Source organism: Cyanistes caeruleus, unplaced genomic scaffold (genome assembly GCF_971803275.1).
Source record: "Cyanistes caeruleus unplaced genomic scaffold, bCyaCae1.hap1.1 HAP1_SCAFFOLD_65, whole genome shotgun sequence".
Lineage (NCBI taxonomy): Eukaryota > Metazoa > Chordata > Aves > Passeriformes > Paridae > Cyanistes > Cyanistes caeruleus.
In genome coordinates this window covers 1767238-1785180 of record NW_028255884.1, presented here as the reverse complement: position 1 = coordinate 1785180, position 17943 = coordinate 1767238, and the positions used below count along the sequence as shown (strand labels likewise).

Here is a 17943-nt window from a genome sequence, read left to right as displayed (position 1 = left end):
AACAAGCAAATAGATAATATATACTTTAACTTAACTTTGTCTTGTACAGTAAAGTTCTCTTAACTAATTATTTTTTAAACCATAAATCTCTTCTGTAGATAACATTAATTGGAAGGTTTTCCTAGAAGCTGTAAATCATACCATGTTTTAACCTTGGGTTCTAAAACCAATTATTGCAAGGCAACTTCTGTTAAACACTTTTTCTCTTTTTTTTTTTTTTTTTTTTTTTTTTTTTAACTTTCAAAGAATCACAATAACTTCTCTAGTGAAATCCTAAAAACTGCAATTGCATGAACTCATAATTACTTAAAACACAAAATTAACTCTACAATGGCATATAAAAACATTTTGAAAACCCAATAAATTATAACTTTTTAACAAACTGGGTATTATCTGGGTGCTTCTTCTTAGAGAGGGAGCAGGGGGGTGAGCTGCCCACCCTGCTGCTGCTGCAGCTCTGCTCTTATCTTCCTTCACATTCTCGACATACTCTTGCAGCGAGGAAAAACGGAGAGAAAGGAAAAGAAAACCTCACAAAGTTTAACAAATGCAGTTTTTTCTCTCAATCTCTCTTGTTGTTTGCCGATAGAGGAAAAAAGGGCACGATTTTAAAAAAGCAGGCGATGTTACACGAAAAGTCTCTCAGGCCAGGTGCTAACAACGGCGATCATTGCAGCTTATCAGCGTGGCCTTGGAACTTTTCTTGCTGCTGCTTCTGCCCCCAGGGTGCCTTTGTTCTCACAGAGCCCACCTCTGTGCTCCCTCATGTCCCCCTGGTTCAGGTGGAAACCAGACTAAATTTGGCTTCTTTTCTTCCAGGGTGGTAAAGATGGAACTTTAATAAGATTGTAATGCTAAAAGTGACTCCAAAAATGAAGCAAATATTTCTGGATGTATCACATCCTGCCATAACTGAACAGATTCTGTTCGTTGTTTCAGCGTTCGCTGTGGAACTTTTTTTTTTTTTTTTTTTTATTTATTCTTTATTTTCTTCTCTCTGACTCTCCCTCCCTCTCTCCATGGGCAGCATAGATAGGAGTGCTTGTCCAGCAGTGGGAGGTAAAGGCATCTGCTGCTGTGACGCAGGTAGAATTATGGGGCTCACAGCCTCAGCATATCTCGCTTTTCTGTTTCTTAAGGTATTAATTGCAATCTGCCAAGTTCAACCGAGAGACGCAGTGTCCTTGCTCTTTTCTGTAATTGCCGTTTCCCATATCAGAGCCGACATATCAGTCCGTTCTTGCACCGCAAAAAGCAGTGTGAGCACTGCAAATGCCCATGACAATTAGCCCATATAATGAGCATATCCAGGTCCTTTTCCTGGGCTGCTTCGCCTCGTTTAACGAGGATGCAGAGAAGCAGTTTTTTAACCGCCGCAAACTCTGCCTCCATGCTGACGGCCACCCGCAAGGGGGAAGGTTGCGACCCTTCTACCACGCCCTTGCCTTCCTGGGCCCCCCCCAGCAGCCTGACTTTCCACGTCCTACCGCTCAGCGTCTCACCGCGCTCAGGCTGCCTATCCGGTGCCGATCCAAGCCCGCGACGTCTAACGCCCAGATCCACTCCGCTGACTCCAAAGCCCCTCTGCCCGCAGGGGTGTCCTTGGTCGGAGCGCCAGATGTTGAAAGACCCCCGAGCTGTTCACCAGTCTTCACAGAACTAATTGTGAATGCCGTTTATTTCTATTATTAACACACCTTTTATAGGGTTCTACAGGGTCTGCGGGCAGAGCAAGTTACTATTGGCTAACACACACAGGTTTACATTCTTATCCTTGTACACAAGGATATTGTTTTGCTTTACTCTCTCTTCTGCAGGCAAGTTTCAAGGATTTTAGCCCTTAATATCACGACTTATTTCAAAGGCTGGCTTGTGCATACAGGCCTTTACTAATATATAAAATATAGCAACACCCTCGTCCCCCAGACAACTTTCTCAAGCAGACATTTAAAAGGAATTACAATTTTTTGTGTCTTCTGAGTTGGATGCACTGGAGAAATACCAGCAAGAGATTCTGAGGAGCTCAAAACAACAAAACAGCCTTTACTGGCAACTATAGAAAATCAGAGAAACTTTGACAAATGGTTTAATATGACAGTCAATAAACAAAAAACTTCTCAAAGCATTAACTTGGCCCATTCAACTCCACAAACTCTAAGCCTGTTCATTTTAAGTTTCTCAAAGTTTGCAAGAGGACAGAAATAGGAAACACAAAATGAAAGAAAGACAAAAAAGCCTTAGAGAAACACACACAGAGATACCAACTCCTGGATTCCAGCAATGTTCAGATAGAAATCCCAAGAGGAGGTAGGCTCAAGATGTGTGTTTGCCTTGTAGTCAGCCTTAAGATCCCCTTGGTCTTCCTGGGCCCATTCCCCAGGTGGGATTTCCCATCATTTGGTCACTCAGGAGCTGGGCTGGGGGCTCCAGAGGTGGGTGTGGAGCATTGCCTTTGGTGTGCCAGGGACTGGCAGACACTGCTGGGCTGGGATAGAGGCTCTGGGGGGATTTGGGTTCCAGGGCAGTGCAGTGCTGGGGTTACAGGGCAGGGCAAGGCTGGACCTGCTCCTTCCTCCCCTTTGAAACACAAATTGTTTCCAGCCAACAATCTCCTCCAGTCTCTCACAATAGGCAAAGCTGGAGGTGGAATTCCAATTTTGGTCATGGGCACCTGGCTGAGATGGACAATATTTTTCCATAGGAAGGAAAGCACAGAGCCCCAGGGTTTGGAAGGCAGGTGAGAGCTGGACATCAGGAGGCCAAGGCCAGCCAGACTTGTCAGTAATGGCAGACTTCATCTGGGAGCAGGCTTTGGATGTAGGGAATATTGGAGGTGGAATCCAAATTTTGGCCATGGATGCCTGGAGAAGCAGGACAGTTCTTTCCCATAGGAAGGAACTCACAGTGCCTTCCCCAGTGTTTCAGTAGCAGATGAGAAGAGACCCTCAACATGTCAAGGTCAGTTGGACCAGTCAGGAGGCCCCTGGGAGGCCAAACCAGCCAGACCTGTTCTGTGTTCCCTTGATTTTATGAAGCCCCATAGAGTCACAATGGACCCTTAGTACCATGGGGCCCTGGAGTGTCACAATGGTGCTGTGATTCCATGGGATCCAGCAGTGTCATAGTGGAGCGCTGATTATAAGAAGACCTGCAGTGTCACAGTGGACCCTTGATTCCATTGAGTTCTACAGTGTCACAATGGCCTCAGGATCCATCAGACCCTGCAGTGTCACAATGGTCCCAGCGATTCCATGAGGCCTTGCAGTGTCACAATGGTCTCTGTGGTCCCACAGGCCCCTCAAGGTCACGTGACTCCTCTGTTCCATGAGGCCTGAAATGTCACAATGGACCTTGGCGGTTTGCAGTGTCACAAAGGTCTCCTGTGGCTCCACAGTGTCATCCTGGACCTTTGGTTCCATGCAGCCCTGCAGTGTCACAAAGGCCTCTTGGTTTCACGAGGCCCCACAGTATCCCAATGGTCCTCTTGGTTCTGTGGGGACCACAATGGTCTCACTGCTTCAATGAGGCCTCACAGTGTCACAATGCTTTGTTTATTTCATGGTGCCCCACAGTGTCACAGATGTCCCTTGGTTCCATGGGCTCTGTGTTGGTGCATTCCCCTCTCCCCTTCTCAGGCCGCCCTGCCAGCTGAGAAATGCTCCTTGGGCCTGGGCCTTGGCCAACAGCCCCTGGGCTCAGCTCCTCTGCAGCTCATCAGAAACACTGTCTGCTCCCAGGCACTGCTGCTGCCCAAGCAGCTCCTGCTTGCTTCAGGAGCAGCCCTGGGAACTGTTCCTGTTCCCTCCGTGGCACAACATCCCTGTTCTCAGCCTTGCAAAGAAAGCTGTTGATGCCAAGTGTGGCCAGGATGAAACATTGCTGTGCCTGAAGCCCCTCTCTTGGGGCCCTACAAACAGCGCTCCAAAAGGAGCCCCTTGCAGCTCTCCTGGGCCAGCCACCTCCCTCGGAGTGGGGCCTCTGTGAGCCGGGAACTCTCCCGTTTGCTGCACTCGGGGCATCCCCGAACAAGGACGGAGCCTGGGCCGATCCCCCCACTCCTCCAGGCTCAGCCCTTGGCCCGCTGGGGAGATGCCAAAGCATCGGCAGGGAGCATTTCCCTGCCCTGCAGGGGAATTTCTCACAGCTGCCTTGCACTGCCTCTTTGTGTCTGTGTGCACACACCAGCGCTGTGCCCTGGCAAATGGGGCAGAAATGCTGCTCTGGGAGGGGCTGGAGTGCCTTGGAGATCTGAGTCAGTCAGGCCTGTGAGTGAGGGTAAGTCACGAGGCATAAGCTAAGTTAAATAATGCCTAGTGTTCTTCTTTTGCTCCATTGTTGGGATTAATATAAATTATGAGCTAATTTAAATACTGTTTAGTATTATTCCTCTGCTAATTTGGTAAGTCATAGGTTGTGAGTTAGGTTAAACACAGTAAATGCTGTATTTTAATTAGCAAAATGTTTTGCTAAATTGTGACATTTGAGGTTTCATTTAAGTTTAAGGTATAACTGAAGTCCTGTTAGGTTTGAGCTCTGTTAAGTGAGCCAACTCTGGGATGTTATCATGTGTTGTCACACAACTGTACTGTGATGTCACAGAAGACTGTGATGTCAAAAATTCAACCTGTGATGTCACAGTCTTTTCTGTGATGTCACATACTGGTCTGTGATGTCACAGAGCCACCCTCTATGATGGCAGTGTCTGCTCAATGGCCTCACACAATCCTTTATGATGTCACAGCCAGCTCTGTGATGTCATAACCCATCAGTGATGTCACACAACCATCTCTGTGACGTCATACAGATACCCTGTAATGTCACAGCACATACTTTGACCTCACAACCAGGTCTATGATGTCATAAAGCCATGTCATGATGTCACAGCCATCTATGTGATGTCACACAGTCCCCTCTATGATGCCATAGCTGCTCAGTGACCTCACACAACAAACTCTGTGATGTCACAGCCCCATCTGTGACCACACACAGCCCACTCGGAGCTGTCACACAGCCCCTTTCTGACATCACAGCTGCTCTGGGGCTCCAGAACACAGCCACAGAGGTGATGCTGGGACACAGCCCCCTCTGGCACATCCCACAGCCCCTACCAGTGCTGAGCCCCTGGCAGCTCTGTCTGGGCCTGCTCTCTGTGTCCCTGAGCTGCCCTGGCAGGGCCCCAGCCCTGCTGGGCTGTGCTCAGGAGCTGCTCCTGGCCAGAGCTGTCTCCCTGCTGTGGTCTGTTCCCATGGCAACATCTGCCCCATTGTTATGGTCTGTTTCCATGGTAACCATAACCAGTCCCCTGTTGCTATGCTATTTACATGACAACCATCACAGCCCCTGTTGCTATGGTCAGTCCCTTGGCAGCTCCATGGAGACCCCATGCCAGGGGTGGTTGCCATGGGCACCAGCTCAGGCCTGGAGCCAGAGACTGTTGCCATGGCAACCATTTCCAGTCCCATCCCCACGCTCATGGGATCCCAGAGCCACAGAATTGGCTGAGTTGGGAGGGAGCCATGGGGATCCTCCAGTCCAACTGCTGGCCCTGCACAGGACACCCCAACAATCCCAGCCTGGGCCTGGCAGCGCTGGCCAAACGCTGCTGGAGCTCAGCCAGCCCTGGAGCTGGGAGCCTTCCCTGGGGAGCCTGTTCAGTGCCCCAGCAGCCTCGCAGGAAAAACCTTTTCCTCACATCCAGCCTAAACCTGCCCGCCTCAGCTCCAGCCGCTCCCTCCACTCCTGGCCCTGGGCACCAGAGGGAAGAGGTTCCCGCAGCCCCCAGCCAGGGACCCGCTCCCAAGGCTGCTGCCATGGCAACCAGGCCTGGCACCAGCTGGGATGCTCGGTTTCCACAGGCTGGGCTTCAGGAATGGCATTCCCCAATTTCCTGCTTCAGCTAAAATTGTGCTGCCGCTCGCTTCCCTCCCACCTCCCATGGAAAGCACAAAAGACAAAGATCCCAGGCAGGGATAAGAACAATTTATTTGGAACAGCAACAAGATAAGGAACAAACGGGAACAGAAACAATGTGGAAAACAGAAGGGATAAGACAAACTATTCATAGGGAAAACTAAAATGCGACTGACTGGCTCTTCCTGGCCACATATTTCCTCCTGCCAAGAAAGGACACTCTTCTCCTCTGGTGAGGGAGAGGGAGTCCTTTTCCCGCCCCTGGCAATGACCTGAGATGGGATTGAATATAATGACAGGGCCATAGCCAGACTCTCATGTTCTTTGATCTCTCATCATGTCATTGCCATGGGCAGGAAGAGGGACAGGTGTGTTCCCAGCATGGATCCCAGGGAACACGGATCACCAGGTCTATTCCCAATGTGGATTCTCCAAGGGGGGATGAAGCTGGAGCTGTGGAGAAAGCTCTTCCTGCACTTGGGGTACTGGCAGGGCTTCCCTTACTGATGCCTCCGTTGGTGTCTGGTCAAGTGAGAGCTCTGGCTGAAGCTCTTCCCACACTGGGGACACTCGTAGGGCCTCTCCCCAGTGTGGATGCGCCGGTGCCTGATGAGGTTGGAGTTTCGGTTGAAGCCCTCCCCACAGTCAGGGCAGCGGAAGGGCCTCTCATCCGTGTGAATCCGCTGGTGCCTCAGGAGAGTGGAGCTGCTCTGAAACCTCTTCCCACACTCGGGACACTCATAGGGCCTCTCCCCAGTGTGGATGCGCTGGTGGATGATGAGTTGGGAGCTGCAGCTGAAGCCCTTCCCACATTCCCCACACTCGTAGGCCCATTCCCCAGTGTGGATCATCTGGTGGCGGATCAGTTTGTTGCTCTGGCTGAAGCTCTTCCCACACTCCAAGCACTTGTAGCGCTTCTCCCCATCCTGAAGCTGCTCATGGACCACCAGCTCAGAGCCCTGGCTGGATCTCCGGCCACCTTCCCGGCACAGGGTGGGTCTTTCCTCCTCAGAGCACCCTGGGATGGGTTTGGAGCCCCTCCTCCTGCGGGATCTCTGGGGATTTTCCTCCCCATTGGATTCCTGCACTGTGGAGCTGCTCAAAATGGCCTCTTCCATGAGGTTCTGCCGTGGGTATTTGTCCTCCCTGGTCTCCATTCTTAGCTTCTTGTCTGGGGGAGGAAGGACAAGGAGAGGATGGGATTTGCCTCCATGCCAGAGGGAAGGGGAAGGAGTTCCCTCCAATGCGTCCCCAGCAGACGCAGGAGAGAGGGGGAAAGGGGCACTGACTTCCTCCTCACCTGCCTGGGATTCCTGGGGCAACTTCCTCTTCCTTGCAGCCTTCTCATCCATCCAGCCAAAGTTTGGGATGGGGAAATCCTGGTTCGGGAGAGAACAAGGAATGAGCATCCTGAGTTTGAAGGTCCCTCTGTCCCAAGTCCCTCTCTAGAAGTCACCAGGTCATCTGGGGGGTCTTGGTTTGAAAGGAAAGGTGTTTGCTAAGGAAAGCAGAAACCCCCATTGAAATTGATAAAAATGTAAGCAACAGCCCTCTCCAAATTATTATAATCTTGATATCAAAATGGTCTCAGATAAGCAATGAAGCAATGATCCCATAGAATTGTGTACATTACCTCTGAAGTTCCCATGCTGTAGATGGGTCTGGTCTCTCCTCTGGGAATCCAGTGGACAAAGACTACCTGTGGTGTTCTGATTCCCAGATTATATCCAGTCAGGAATGCTTGGCTCCTCCTCCTGGCTGGAGCATCTCACAATGGGATGATGTCATTTTATCATTCCGGCACTGAGACTCAATGGCCCATTAACAGAAGATATCCCCCTGGAGGAAGGATGGGTGGTGGAAGAGATAAAGAACACTGCCCCACCTGGTTTTAACAGCTGGCCCATTAACAGAAGACATCCCCCAGTTATGAGGGATGGGTCATGTAGGAGATCATGAAAACTGCTCCACTAGTTTTTAACAGATGGTGATAGAATACATACTTTTGGTTACATCTTGCATTGCAACCCAGGACATGGGGTCCATAAAAATTGTACACCACTAAAATTTGGCCCTGAAAATGCTTTCCAGAAGTTCCCCATTTCTGTTCTCTCCCTTTTGGTGTTCAGGCTTTCACCCCTGTCCCAGCTTCTGGGGGTCACGCTTGTACTGGCGGTCCCCCATCTACTCAGTCCCTGACCTCTTCTGGCTGCTGTGAGTGCCAGGAATTTGAAAAGTTCCCCCCATTTCCATCTCCCCACTTACAGATGCTTGGGGTTTTTTGGGTCCCATGGTCCCTGCTCTCCTTATTTCCTGCTTGGGGATGCATGGGGTCCAAGGAGACCCCCCTGCCCCTCTCTATTTAATTGAGGGTCCCACAAATCATGGCGCTCCCCCTCTCTGGGATCCCCACTTTGGGGTCCTCGGGGACACAGGGCTCTGCTCCTCCAGGCTGCCTCTGCCAGCAGCTGCCACTGGGAACCCTAAATTTCCCCCCAAAGGGCATTTTTTTCTCAGCTTTGGAATTCTTCATTCTCCAATAATCACCCCCAAAAAACCCAACCCAGGAACCACCCAGGATACCTGGGCCGAGCTCCCCCTCCCTGGTCACCTGTGGGATAGAGGGGTGTTGATCCCATGGATGGGGGGGCTGTGAATTCAGGGAGTGGATCCCAGTTCGACTGGGATATTCTGGACCTGAGATCATACTGGGATAACAAGCACCTAACTGGGATTACTAGGAGTGTCTGGGACTGGCTATGGACATGCTGAGGGCAGCTGGGATATACTGGGAGTTTCTGTGATCATACTGGGGATGACTGGGAACACACTGGGAACAATGGGAACCATGCTGGGGACAACTGGGAACAACTGGGAGTGACAGGGTCTACACTGGGTGCAACTCCAGCTGGGCATGACTGGGACCATGCAGGGAGCAGCTGGGATCATCTGGGGAGAAACTGGGACTGTACTGGGGCCAACTGGGTGCAACTGGAATCACACTGGGAGGAACAGGAAGCAACTGGAACCGAACCATCCTGAGGGTAACTGGCATCCTACTGGGATCACAGTGGGAGCAGTTGGGCCATGCTGGGCAAGACTGGGACCATACTGGCAGCAACTGGGACTGCACTCAGCGTGACTGGGAGTGGCTGGGAGCAACTGGGATCAGGCTGGAAACACCTGAGGAGTGATTGAGAGCAACTGGGATATACTGGGAGAGACTGAAACCACAGTGCAGGTAAATGGGAACAACTGGAACCACACTGGATAATCCTGGGAGCAGCTGTGCCCATGCTGGGGTCATACTGGGATCCTACTGGAACTAGCTGGGATCATACTGGGGGTGACTGAAAAGGTGCTGGCTGGGACTGGAACCATGCTGGAGGTGACTGGGAACAACTGGGCCCATCCTGGGAGTGACAGGGAGTCACTCTGGCCATGACTGGAATCATACTGGGAGGGCCTGGGTGTGACTGGAACCATACTAGAGGTGGCTGGGTGCAACAGCTCATACAGGGGGTGACTGAGATTGTAGTGGGAGTGACTGGGATCATCCTGGAAGTGTTTTTCTGTAGATCTTCTGTCCTTCTGTTTTCTATTTCTTCTCCTTCTAATCCTATGTATCTGGAACATTTTTGGATAGATAACATCTTAAGGGTTAACACTTTTTAGGTTAAATGAGCTAAGTTTGCAAAGTTAATGCTATGGTAAGAGTTTTATGTTCACTTGGATGTTGTATTAAACCCTTTGCCAAAATTTCTTGACTGTCTGTATTTTGCCAGTAGAATTTTGTGTCATTTTGACTTCTTAGCTCAGTTGGTCAGAGCATGGTGCCAGCATCACCGAGTTTGTGGGTTCAATCCTTGTGTGGGCCATTATCTTAAGAGCTGGACTTGATGGTCCTTGTGGGTCCCTTCCTACCAAGAATATTCTTTACATCTGTCCATGTTGAGAAGATCTGGTTGGTGTTTCTCTTGTGCACCAAACTCAAGCACAGGAACCTTTGGTTACCACCAGCATTGAAGTGTTCTGGGGTGTTAAAGCCCTGCAGGCTCACAGTGACCTCTTGTTTCCATAAGGTCCCAGAGTGTCCCACTGGTCCCTTGGTTCCATGGGCCCAAGAGTGCCACAATGATCCCCTTGGTTTCACAACTTCCCACGGTGTCACACTGGCCCCTTGGTTCCATAAGGATCTGGAGTGTCACACAGGTTTATGGCATTTGTCCTTGCTGCCCCTCACATCCCACTGCCCCACAAAGAGCCCCGAGCCACCCGTGAGGGACAGGCCCTGCTGGGCCAGGCCTGGGCTCAGGGCTTGGCCTTTCTGCTTCCTCCAACCCAGCCAGGGCTGGCTCATCATTGCAGTTCCCTGCTCAGAGCCTTTGGCTCCCGGCAATCCTGGCCTCCAGGATCTGCTCTCACCAGTCCCTGGGGAGCCTTTGGCAGTCCCAGCCCTCAGCTGGGCTGATTGAAGCTCCAAGGGACTTGGAGTTTTGCTTCTGACTCCTTGAGCAGCTTCTTCAGCCTGAAGGAGGGACATAGGAGGATCAGGGAAAAGGAGAAAGAACCACAAGGTCAAGCACTCCCTGAATTCACAGGCCCCCACCTGTGGGATCATCACCCCCCATCCCAGAAGTGCCCGGGGAGGGGGAGCTCAGCCCAGATACTCTGGGGTGTCCCTGGATTGGGTTTTTTGGGGGGGATGTTTGAAGAATGAAGAACTCCAAAGCTGAGTGAAAATGGGGGAACTTTTTGGATTCCTGGCACTCCCAGGAGCCTGAAGAGGTCAGGGACCGAGTAGACAGGGGATCCCCAGTACAAGCATGAACCCCAGCAGCTGGAACAGGGAGGAACCCCTGAACACCAAAGGAGGGAGACCAGAGATGGGGAAATCCTGGGAGGCATTTTCAGGGCTAAGTCCTGGTGTTTGGGAGGTTTATATGGACCCCATGTCTTGGGTTGCAATGCAAGTTGTAACCAAAAGTATGTATTCTATCACCATCTGTTAAAACCAGGTAGAGCAGTTTTCTTTATCTCTTTCATCACCCATTCCCTCATAACTGGGGGATATCTTCTGTTAATGGGCCAGCTGTTAAAACCAGGTGGGGCAGTGTTCTTTATCTGTTCCACCACCCAGCCTTCCTCCAGGGGGATATCTTCTGTTAATGGGCCATTGAGTCTCACTGCAGGACTGATGAAATGACATCATCCCATTGTGAGATGCTCCAGCCAGGGGGAGGAGCCAAGCATTCCTGACTGGATATAATCATGGAATAAGAACACCAGAGGCAGTCTTTCTCCACTGGATTCCCAGAGGAGAGACCAGACCCATCTACAGCACCAGAACTTCTGAGGTAAGCTACAATCTTCTATGGGATCATTGCTTCAACAGAACCACATCTGTTTCTCCAGGAGGACTGCAGCCACCATTTAATCAGACTGCTACCAGCACCCTGACCAACGGGGTGTAAGGTTGTATCCTGACTCTGTTAGTGCGTTGCTTTTTTTTCGTTTTGTTGGGGTTTTTTTGTACTGCTGCATTTTCATTTTCCTTTCTTTAGTAAAGAATTTATATTCCTTTTCCCATATTGTTACCTGAGAGCACTTTGGTTTCAAGATTATAATAATTCGGAGGGGATGGGATACTTATATTTTTTATCTATTTCAGTGGTGATTTCTGCCTTCCTTAGCAAACTCTTTTCAAACTAAGTCACGTCCGAGGCCCAGGTGACTTCTAGAGATGGGCTTGGTAAGAGGGACCATCAAACTCAATGTGCTCATTCCTTGTTTTCTCTCAAACCAGGAGTTTCCAATCCCAAACCTTGGCTGGATGGAGAAGCAGGCTGTGAGGAAGAGGAAGATGCCCCAGGACACCCAGGCAGGTGAGGAGGAAGTCAGTGCCCCTTTCCCCCTCTCTCCTGCTCCATCTCCCAGCCCAGCCTGGCCCCCGGCTGCAGGACAACCCCGCTGCCGACGCCGTCCTGCCGGGGACGCACTGGGGGGATCTCCTTCCCCTTCCCTCTGGCACGGAGGCAAATCCCATCCTCTCCTTGTCCTTCCTCCCCCAGACAAGGAGCTGAGGATGGAGACCAGGGAGGACAAATCCCCACAGCAGAACCTCGTGAAAGAAGTTGTTCTGAGCGGCTCCACAGTGGAGGAATCCAACAGGGAGGAAAATCCCAGGAGATCCCACAGGAGGAGGAGCTCCAAACCCATCCCAGGGTGCTCTGAGGAGGAAAGACCCACCCTGTGCTGGGAAGTCGGTCGGAGATCCAGCCAGGGCTCTGAGCTGGTGGTCCATGAGCAGCTTCAGGATGGGAAGAAGCGCTACAAGTGCTTGGAGTGTGGGAAGAGCTTCAGACAGAGCAACAGCCTGATCTGCCACCAGATGATCCACACTGGGGAATGGCCCTCCAAGTGTGGGGAATGTGGGAAGGGCTTCAGCTGGAGGTCCCAACTCATCATCCACCAGCGCATCCACACTGGGGAGAGGCCCTATGAGTGTCTCGAGTGTGGGAAGAGGTTTCACAGCAGCTCCAATCTCCTCCAGCACCAGCGGATTCACACGGATGAGAGGCCCTTCCGCTGCCCTGACTGTAGGGAGGGCTTCAAGTGAAACTGCGACCTCATCACCCACCGGCGCATCCACACTGGGGAGAGGCCCTACGAGTGTCCCCAGTGTGGGAAGAGCTTCTCAGTCAGCTCTAACTTGACCAGACACCAACGGCAGCACCAGTAAGTGAAGCCCTGCCAGTGCCCCAAGTGCAGGAAGAGCTTTGTGCACTGCTCCAGCTTCATCCGCCCATGGAGAATCCACACTGGGAAGAGACCTGGTGATCCATGTTCCCTGTGATCCATGCTGGGAAGACACCTGTACCTTTTCCTGCCCATGGCAATGTCATGATGTGGGATCAAAGAATGTGAGACTGTGATCATGGTCCATTATATTCAATCCCATCTCAGGTCATTGCCAGGGGCAGGAAAAGGACTCCCTCTCTCTCACCAGAGAGGGGTGTCCTTTCTTGGCAGGAGGAAATACGTGGGCAGGAAGAGTCAGTTGGTGGCATTTTAGTTTTCCAGGTGAATGGTTTGTCTTATCCTTTCTGTTACCAAAATTGTTTCTGTGTCTGTTTGTTCCTTATCCCGTTGCTGTTTTTCATAAATTGTTCTTATCCCAGCCTGGGATCTTTGCCTTTTGTGCTTTCCATGGGAGGTGGGAGGGAAGCGAGCAGCAGCAGGGTTTCAGCAGGAGCAGGAAATTGGGGAATGCCATTCCTGAAGCCCAGCCCGGGGAAACCGAGCATCCCAGCTGGTGCCAGGCCTGATTGCCATGGCAGCAGCCTTGGGAGCGGGTCCCTGGCTGGGGGCTGCAGGAACCTCTTCCCTCTGGTGCCCAGGGACAGGAGTGGAGGGAGCGGCTGGAGCTGAGGCGGGCAGGTTTAGGCTGGATGTGAGGAAAAGGTTTTTCCTGCGAGGCTGCTGGGGCACTGAACAGGCTCCCCAGGGAAGGCTCCCAGCTCCAGGGCTGGCTGAGCTCCAGCAGCGTTTGGCCAGCACTGCCAGGCCCAGGCTGGGATTGTTGGGGTGTCCTGTGCAGGGCCAGCAGTTGGACTGGGGGATCCCCATGGCTCCCTCCCAACTCAGCCAATTCTGTGGCTCTGGGATCCCATGAGCGTGGGGATGGGACTGGAAATGGTTGCCATGGCAACGGGCTCTGGCTCCAGGCCTGAGCTGGTGTCCATGGCAACCACCCCTGGCATGGGGTCTCCATGGAGCTGCCAAGGGACTGACCATAGCAACAGGGGCTGGTGATGGTTGCCATGGAAACAGAACATAACAACAAGGGGCTGGTGATGGTACCTACCAAGGATCACATTTGTTACAGGCCCTCAGAAGGGCTCCATGGGGACATTCCAAGAGTCTCCAGGGTGTTCAGGAGCCAGAATGTCACAGGCAGAGACAGGGGCTCCACAGAGACCTCCCAGGGGTTTCTGGGGATGCTGGAGAGCCGTGTGGTCAGACACAGTCCCAGCAATTCCATGGTGACATCCCAGGGTTCCTTGGGCTGCAGAGGCATCGCTCTGTCACAGGCACTCCCAGGGGCTCCACAGTGACATCCCAGGAGTCCCCAGGCTGCCAAAGAGCCGGGATGTCACAGACATTCCCAGGGCTTCCTGTCATGGGCAGAGTGGGAGCTTCTGGCAAAAGGTTTATTTCTTCTTTGGAGAAGCTCCAGCTGAGTCATGAGGTGGAGAAATGACACTCAGCAGCCACCAGATATGATCAAACCCCTCCAGGTCACCTACACTTTTAAATTCTTTCAAAGACAGGAGACTTGGAGTGGCAGGATCCAATCCCGGCCCCAGACTATGATAAAGGTTTATGTGTGAATATTAAACAGGTGGAAGTGAAACATAATGCAATTTGTCCCACACGATTAACAATGTTATACCAGGGATATTGATATAAATACAGCTACAATTGATTCTGATCATGATTAGAGAGAAGGATTTATTTCGATCACAGAGTAAATAAAAAAAAGAGTTATTTACTCCGGAGTAGAGGAGCTATAACAATTATTAGACTATAGTGCTCAAAGAAGCAATTTTGAAGTAAACAGGGCCTTGCTGGAGTTGTTTGAGCCCATTCCAGGCACAGCCTCCTGCTCCAGCAGGAACTGCCTTTCCTGTGCCATGCCCAGGGCAGATCCCACTGCAGGAAAAGCCCCAGGCCAGCCCCAAGCCAGGGAAGGGCTCGGGCACAAGTGCAGAGTGCCGTGCTGGGAGCTGTGCCAGGGACAGCCTGAGGCACCAAAGGCACCTTGGCAGCAGCAGCTGCTTCCAGGCCATGGCCAGAAGGCTCCCTTGGCACCCCGGCCTGGTGGCCAGCACTGCAGAGCTGCTGCTTCAGGGCTCATTTCTGGCTGGGCTCTGAAAAGCCACTGCTGCTCCAGAAGCCTGACTGGGAAGCAATTGGCCCCAGCACCTTGGGGACAAGATAATAATGAAACAACTCTTCATGGCAGCAGAGACAAGGCAGGGGCAGAGGAAAGGGGAGAGCCAGGCCCAGGGGACATGGCTGCAATGGTGATGGCCGTGAGGTCAGTGCCACTGCAGCAGCCTGGCTGGCCCTCAGCAGACATTCTGGCCAGGAGGGTTGTGAGGGCACCCAGCACATGAGAGAACCCACACAACAGCAATTCCATCCTTGGGGAGGGGAGAGGCTTTCACTGTGTCAGGTGACACAAAGCTGATGCTCTTGGAGCATTTCTGGGATGGGGCATCCATTTCTCTGGAAAAATAATTGCAGATGTGTGCCCCTCTGATTGTACAACATTTCCTCCTTCTAACAAATCCAAATCCACTCTTGTTCACTTTAAAGCTTTTTATGTTTGTTCTATCACTGCAAGATTTGGTAGAAAATAACTTTGACCAGTGTTTCCATTTTCACAGACCATGGAAAAGACTAAAAAATCTCCCAGGATGGGGGCTGGAGGCCTCATCACATAAGCAGCAGGTAGAGGCTGAGGGCCCTGGGCTGTGCACCTGCAAGGCCCTGCCTGAGGCAACTTGTGCAGCCCTTTGGCCATGGCTGCTGGCCCTGGGCCTGAGGCCAGCAGGGGACAAGTGACCCTGGCAGCCCTGGGGCCTCATTGCCTCCTTGTCCCTGCTCAGCAGCCTGGCAGGGGCCGCCCCATGGTGCTGCCCTTGGCATTGCACATCCCCACATGGCAGTGGCCCGGGAAGAGCCCTGAGCAATGAGGGAGGGACAGCATCTGCCTTGCCAGGGGCTGGGGCTCAGCCCTTGGCCCTTGCCATTCCTGAAACACATCCAGCTTTGCTCAGCACCACAGACACCTTTCCCTTGCTTGTCCCCAGCTGCCATCAGGGCCTCCAGTCTTCTGCTCTGCCTGGAACCTGGGGACGCTTTCTCACTCGTGTCTCTCATTTCAGCTACAAGAAACTTCAGTGTTTCCATCTGACTTGGAGCTCTTGAGGAGTTTCTGGAGCACACTCCGAGGGACTGAGTGTGATGCCAAGAGCCCCAAAGGCCCGAGAGGGTGATGAAAGTGCTGGTGCTGTGTCTGTGCTGCTGAGCTGGGCCGGGCTCCTGGCCCAGAGGCAGCTCCTGGCAAGGGCAGCGCTGCAGAGAGACAGCTCTGGCCAGGAGCAGCTCCTGAGCACAGCCCAGCAGGGCTGGGGCCCTGCCAGGGCAGCTCAGGGACACAGAGAGCAGGCCCAGACAGAGCTGCCAGGGGCTCAGCACTGGCAGGGGCTGTGGGATGTGCCAGAGGGGGCTGTGTCCCAGCAGCACCTCTGTGGCTGTGTCCTGGAGCCCCAGAGCAGCTGGGATGTCAGAAAGGGGCTGTGTGACAGCTCTGAGTGGGTTGTGTGAGGTCACAGATGGGGCTGTGACATCCCAGAGTTTGTTGTGTGAGGTCACTGAGCAGCTATGGCATCATAGAGGGGATTCTGTGACATCAGAAAGCAGGGTGTGACACCGCAGTGTGGCTGCATGACATCACAGTGTGGGCTGGGTGATATCACTTAGTGGGTTGTGACGTCTCAGAGAGGACTGTGACACCAGAGGTTAGATAGAGAATATCACAGAGAGGGTTGTGACATCACTGAGCAGACTGTGACACCACATGGTGGTGATATGAAATCCTAGAGTGTGCAGTGACATCATAGAAGAGCCATGTGACATCTCAGGACAGGTTGTATGACATCACAGTGCTGACTGTGAGATCATCGAGTGAACTATGACATCATATGTTGCTGTGTGACATCACTGGAGAAAATGTGACATCACAAGGTGGTTTTGTGTCATCTGAGGGGGGCTGTGACATCAGAGAATGGTGGTGTGACATCCCAGAGCAGGTTGTGTGCCATCAGCAAGTGGGATGTGACATCACAGGTGGCTGTGTGACATCACAGGGTGTACTGTGAGATCACTGGGGAGGTCACACCACACCGAATACCCTTCACAGTTCCCCCCAGAGAAGTCCAGCGCTGCCCTTGCAGCAGCCTGTCTGCACAGAAACACTTCCAGGGCTCTCTGCATTTCCCTTCCCTCACTCTTGCCTCACTCACACACCTCCCAACAACCCACTTGGTGCTTTCAGCTGCAAGGAGTTCAAAGCTTGTCTGTCCTTCAGCAGCTGCTCTAATTCTGCCTTCAGCCAACTCTGGGGTTGTGTTTATTGTACAACTCCCTGTGTGTCTGAAACATTCCTTGTGTGGTTCTGCCTTGGGGAAGGGGAACCTCCTTGGTGGCACCTTGGGCTTGGCACACACTTGAGGAGGGTGTCTGTTTTCCATGGGGAAACTCAGCAGTTTTAGATTGCTAAAATCAAAGAAGGAAAACCCCTCCTTGCCTGAGTGCAGCCAGTTCTGTGAGCAAAGCAGGTCCCAGGGGAGTGAGGAGAGACAGGATGGGGCTGGGGAATGTGGAGCAAGGTTGTCCCCACTGGGTCAGACCTCAAGGCACAGCTTCTCTGACCTGGCCACACCTCCTTAGGAGAGACCCTGGATCAATATCCATCACTGAGTGCTGCAATCACCTCTGCTCTAAAGAGAACAGGAATAAAAGACACCTTTAAAATAGGAATACATATTTCTTAGAAGCTGTTTGAACTATTTCTCCATAACTGTTGTAGGAAACTTTCCCAAGAACTGCACCAGACCAGAGGGAAATCAAGGCACAGCCATGGTTTGTTAGGATTTGCTTGATCCTAATGAGCCCCGTGGTGCATTTGGAGCTGAGCCCTTGAACCTCAGGGCCTGAGAGGAGATTGCACAAACCTTTCCAGGAGTCCAAGTCAGAGGAAACACCCAAAGTGTCTCCAAGCATTAATGGGTACCACTGAGGTCCATCCCCAACACAGGCTCCTCATGGACTCCTTGGAGAAGAGAACTGGAGGCCAGGATTGCACAAAAACCTCCCAGAGACTCAGTGAGGGGAGGAAAATCCAAAGTAGCTGGAAAAGCCCTGAGTATCTCAAAGTATTGATGAGCCCCACTGAGTGTC

General features: G+C 52.1%; 2 protein-coding genes across 2 annotated transcripts in view; one reads left to right on the top strand and one right to left on the bottom strand.

Moving 5' to 3' along the window:
* The window catches only part of LOC147647150 (uncharacterized), a 264237-nt gene extending 251585 nt beyond the window's left edge, over positions 1 to 12652 (top strand). The window contains 1 exon segment of the mRNA XM_086872415.1: positions 12274 to 12652. Within this exon segment, the coding sequence (XP_086728541.1) occupies positions 12274 to 12652 (379 nt within the window).
* LOC147647145 (uncharacterized) overlaps positions 1 to 17943 on the bottom strand; it is a 446158-nt gene that overhangs the window by 359418 nt on the left and 68797 nt on the right. The window lies entirely within an intron of this gene.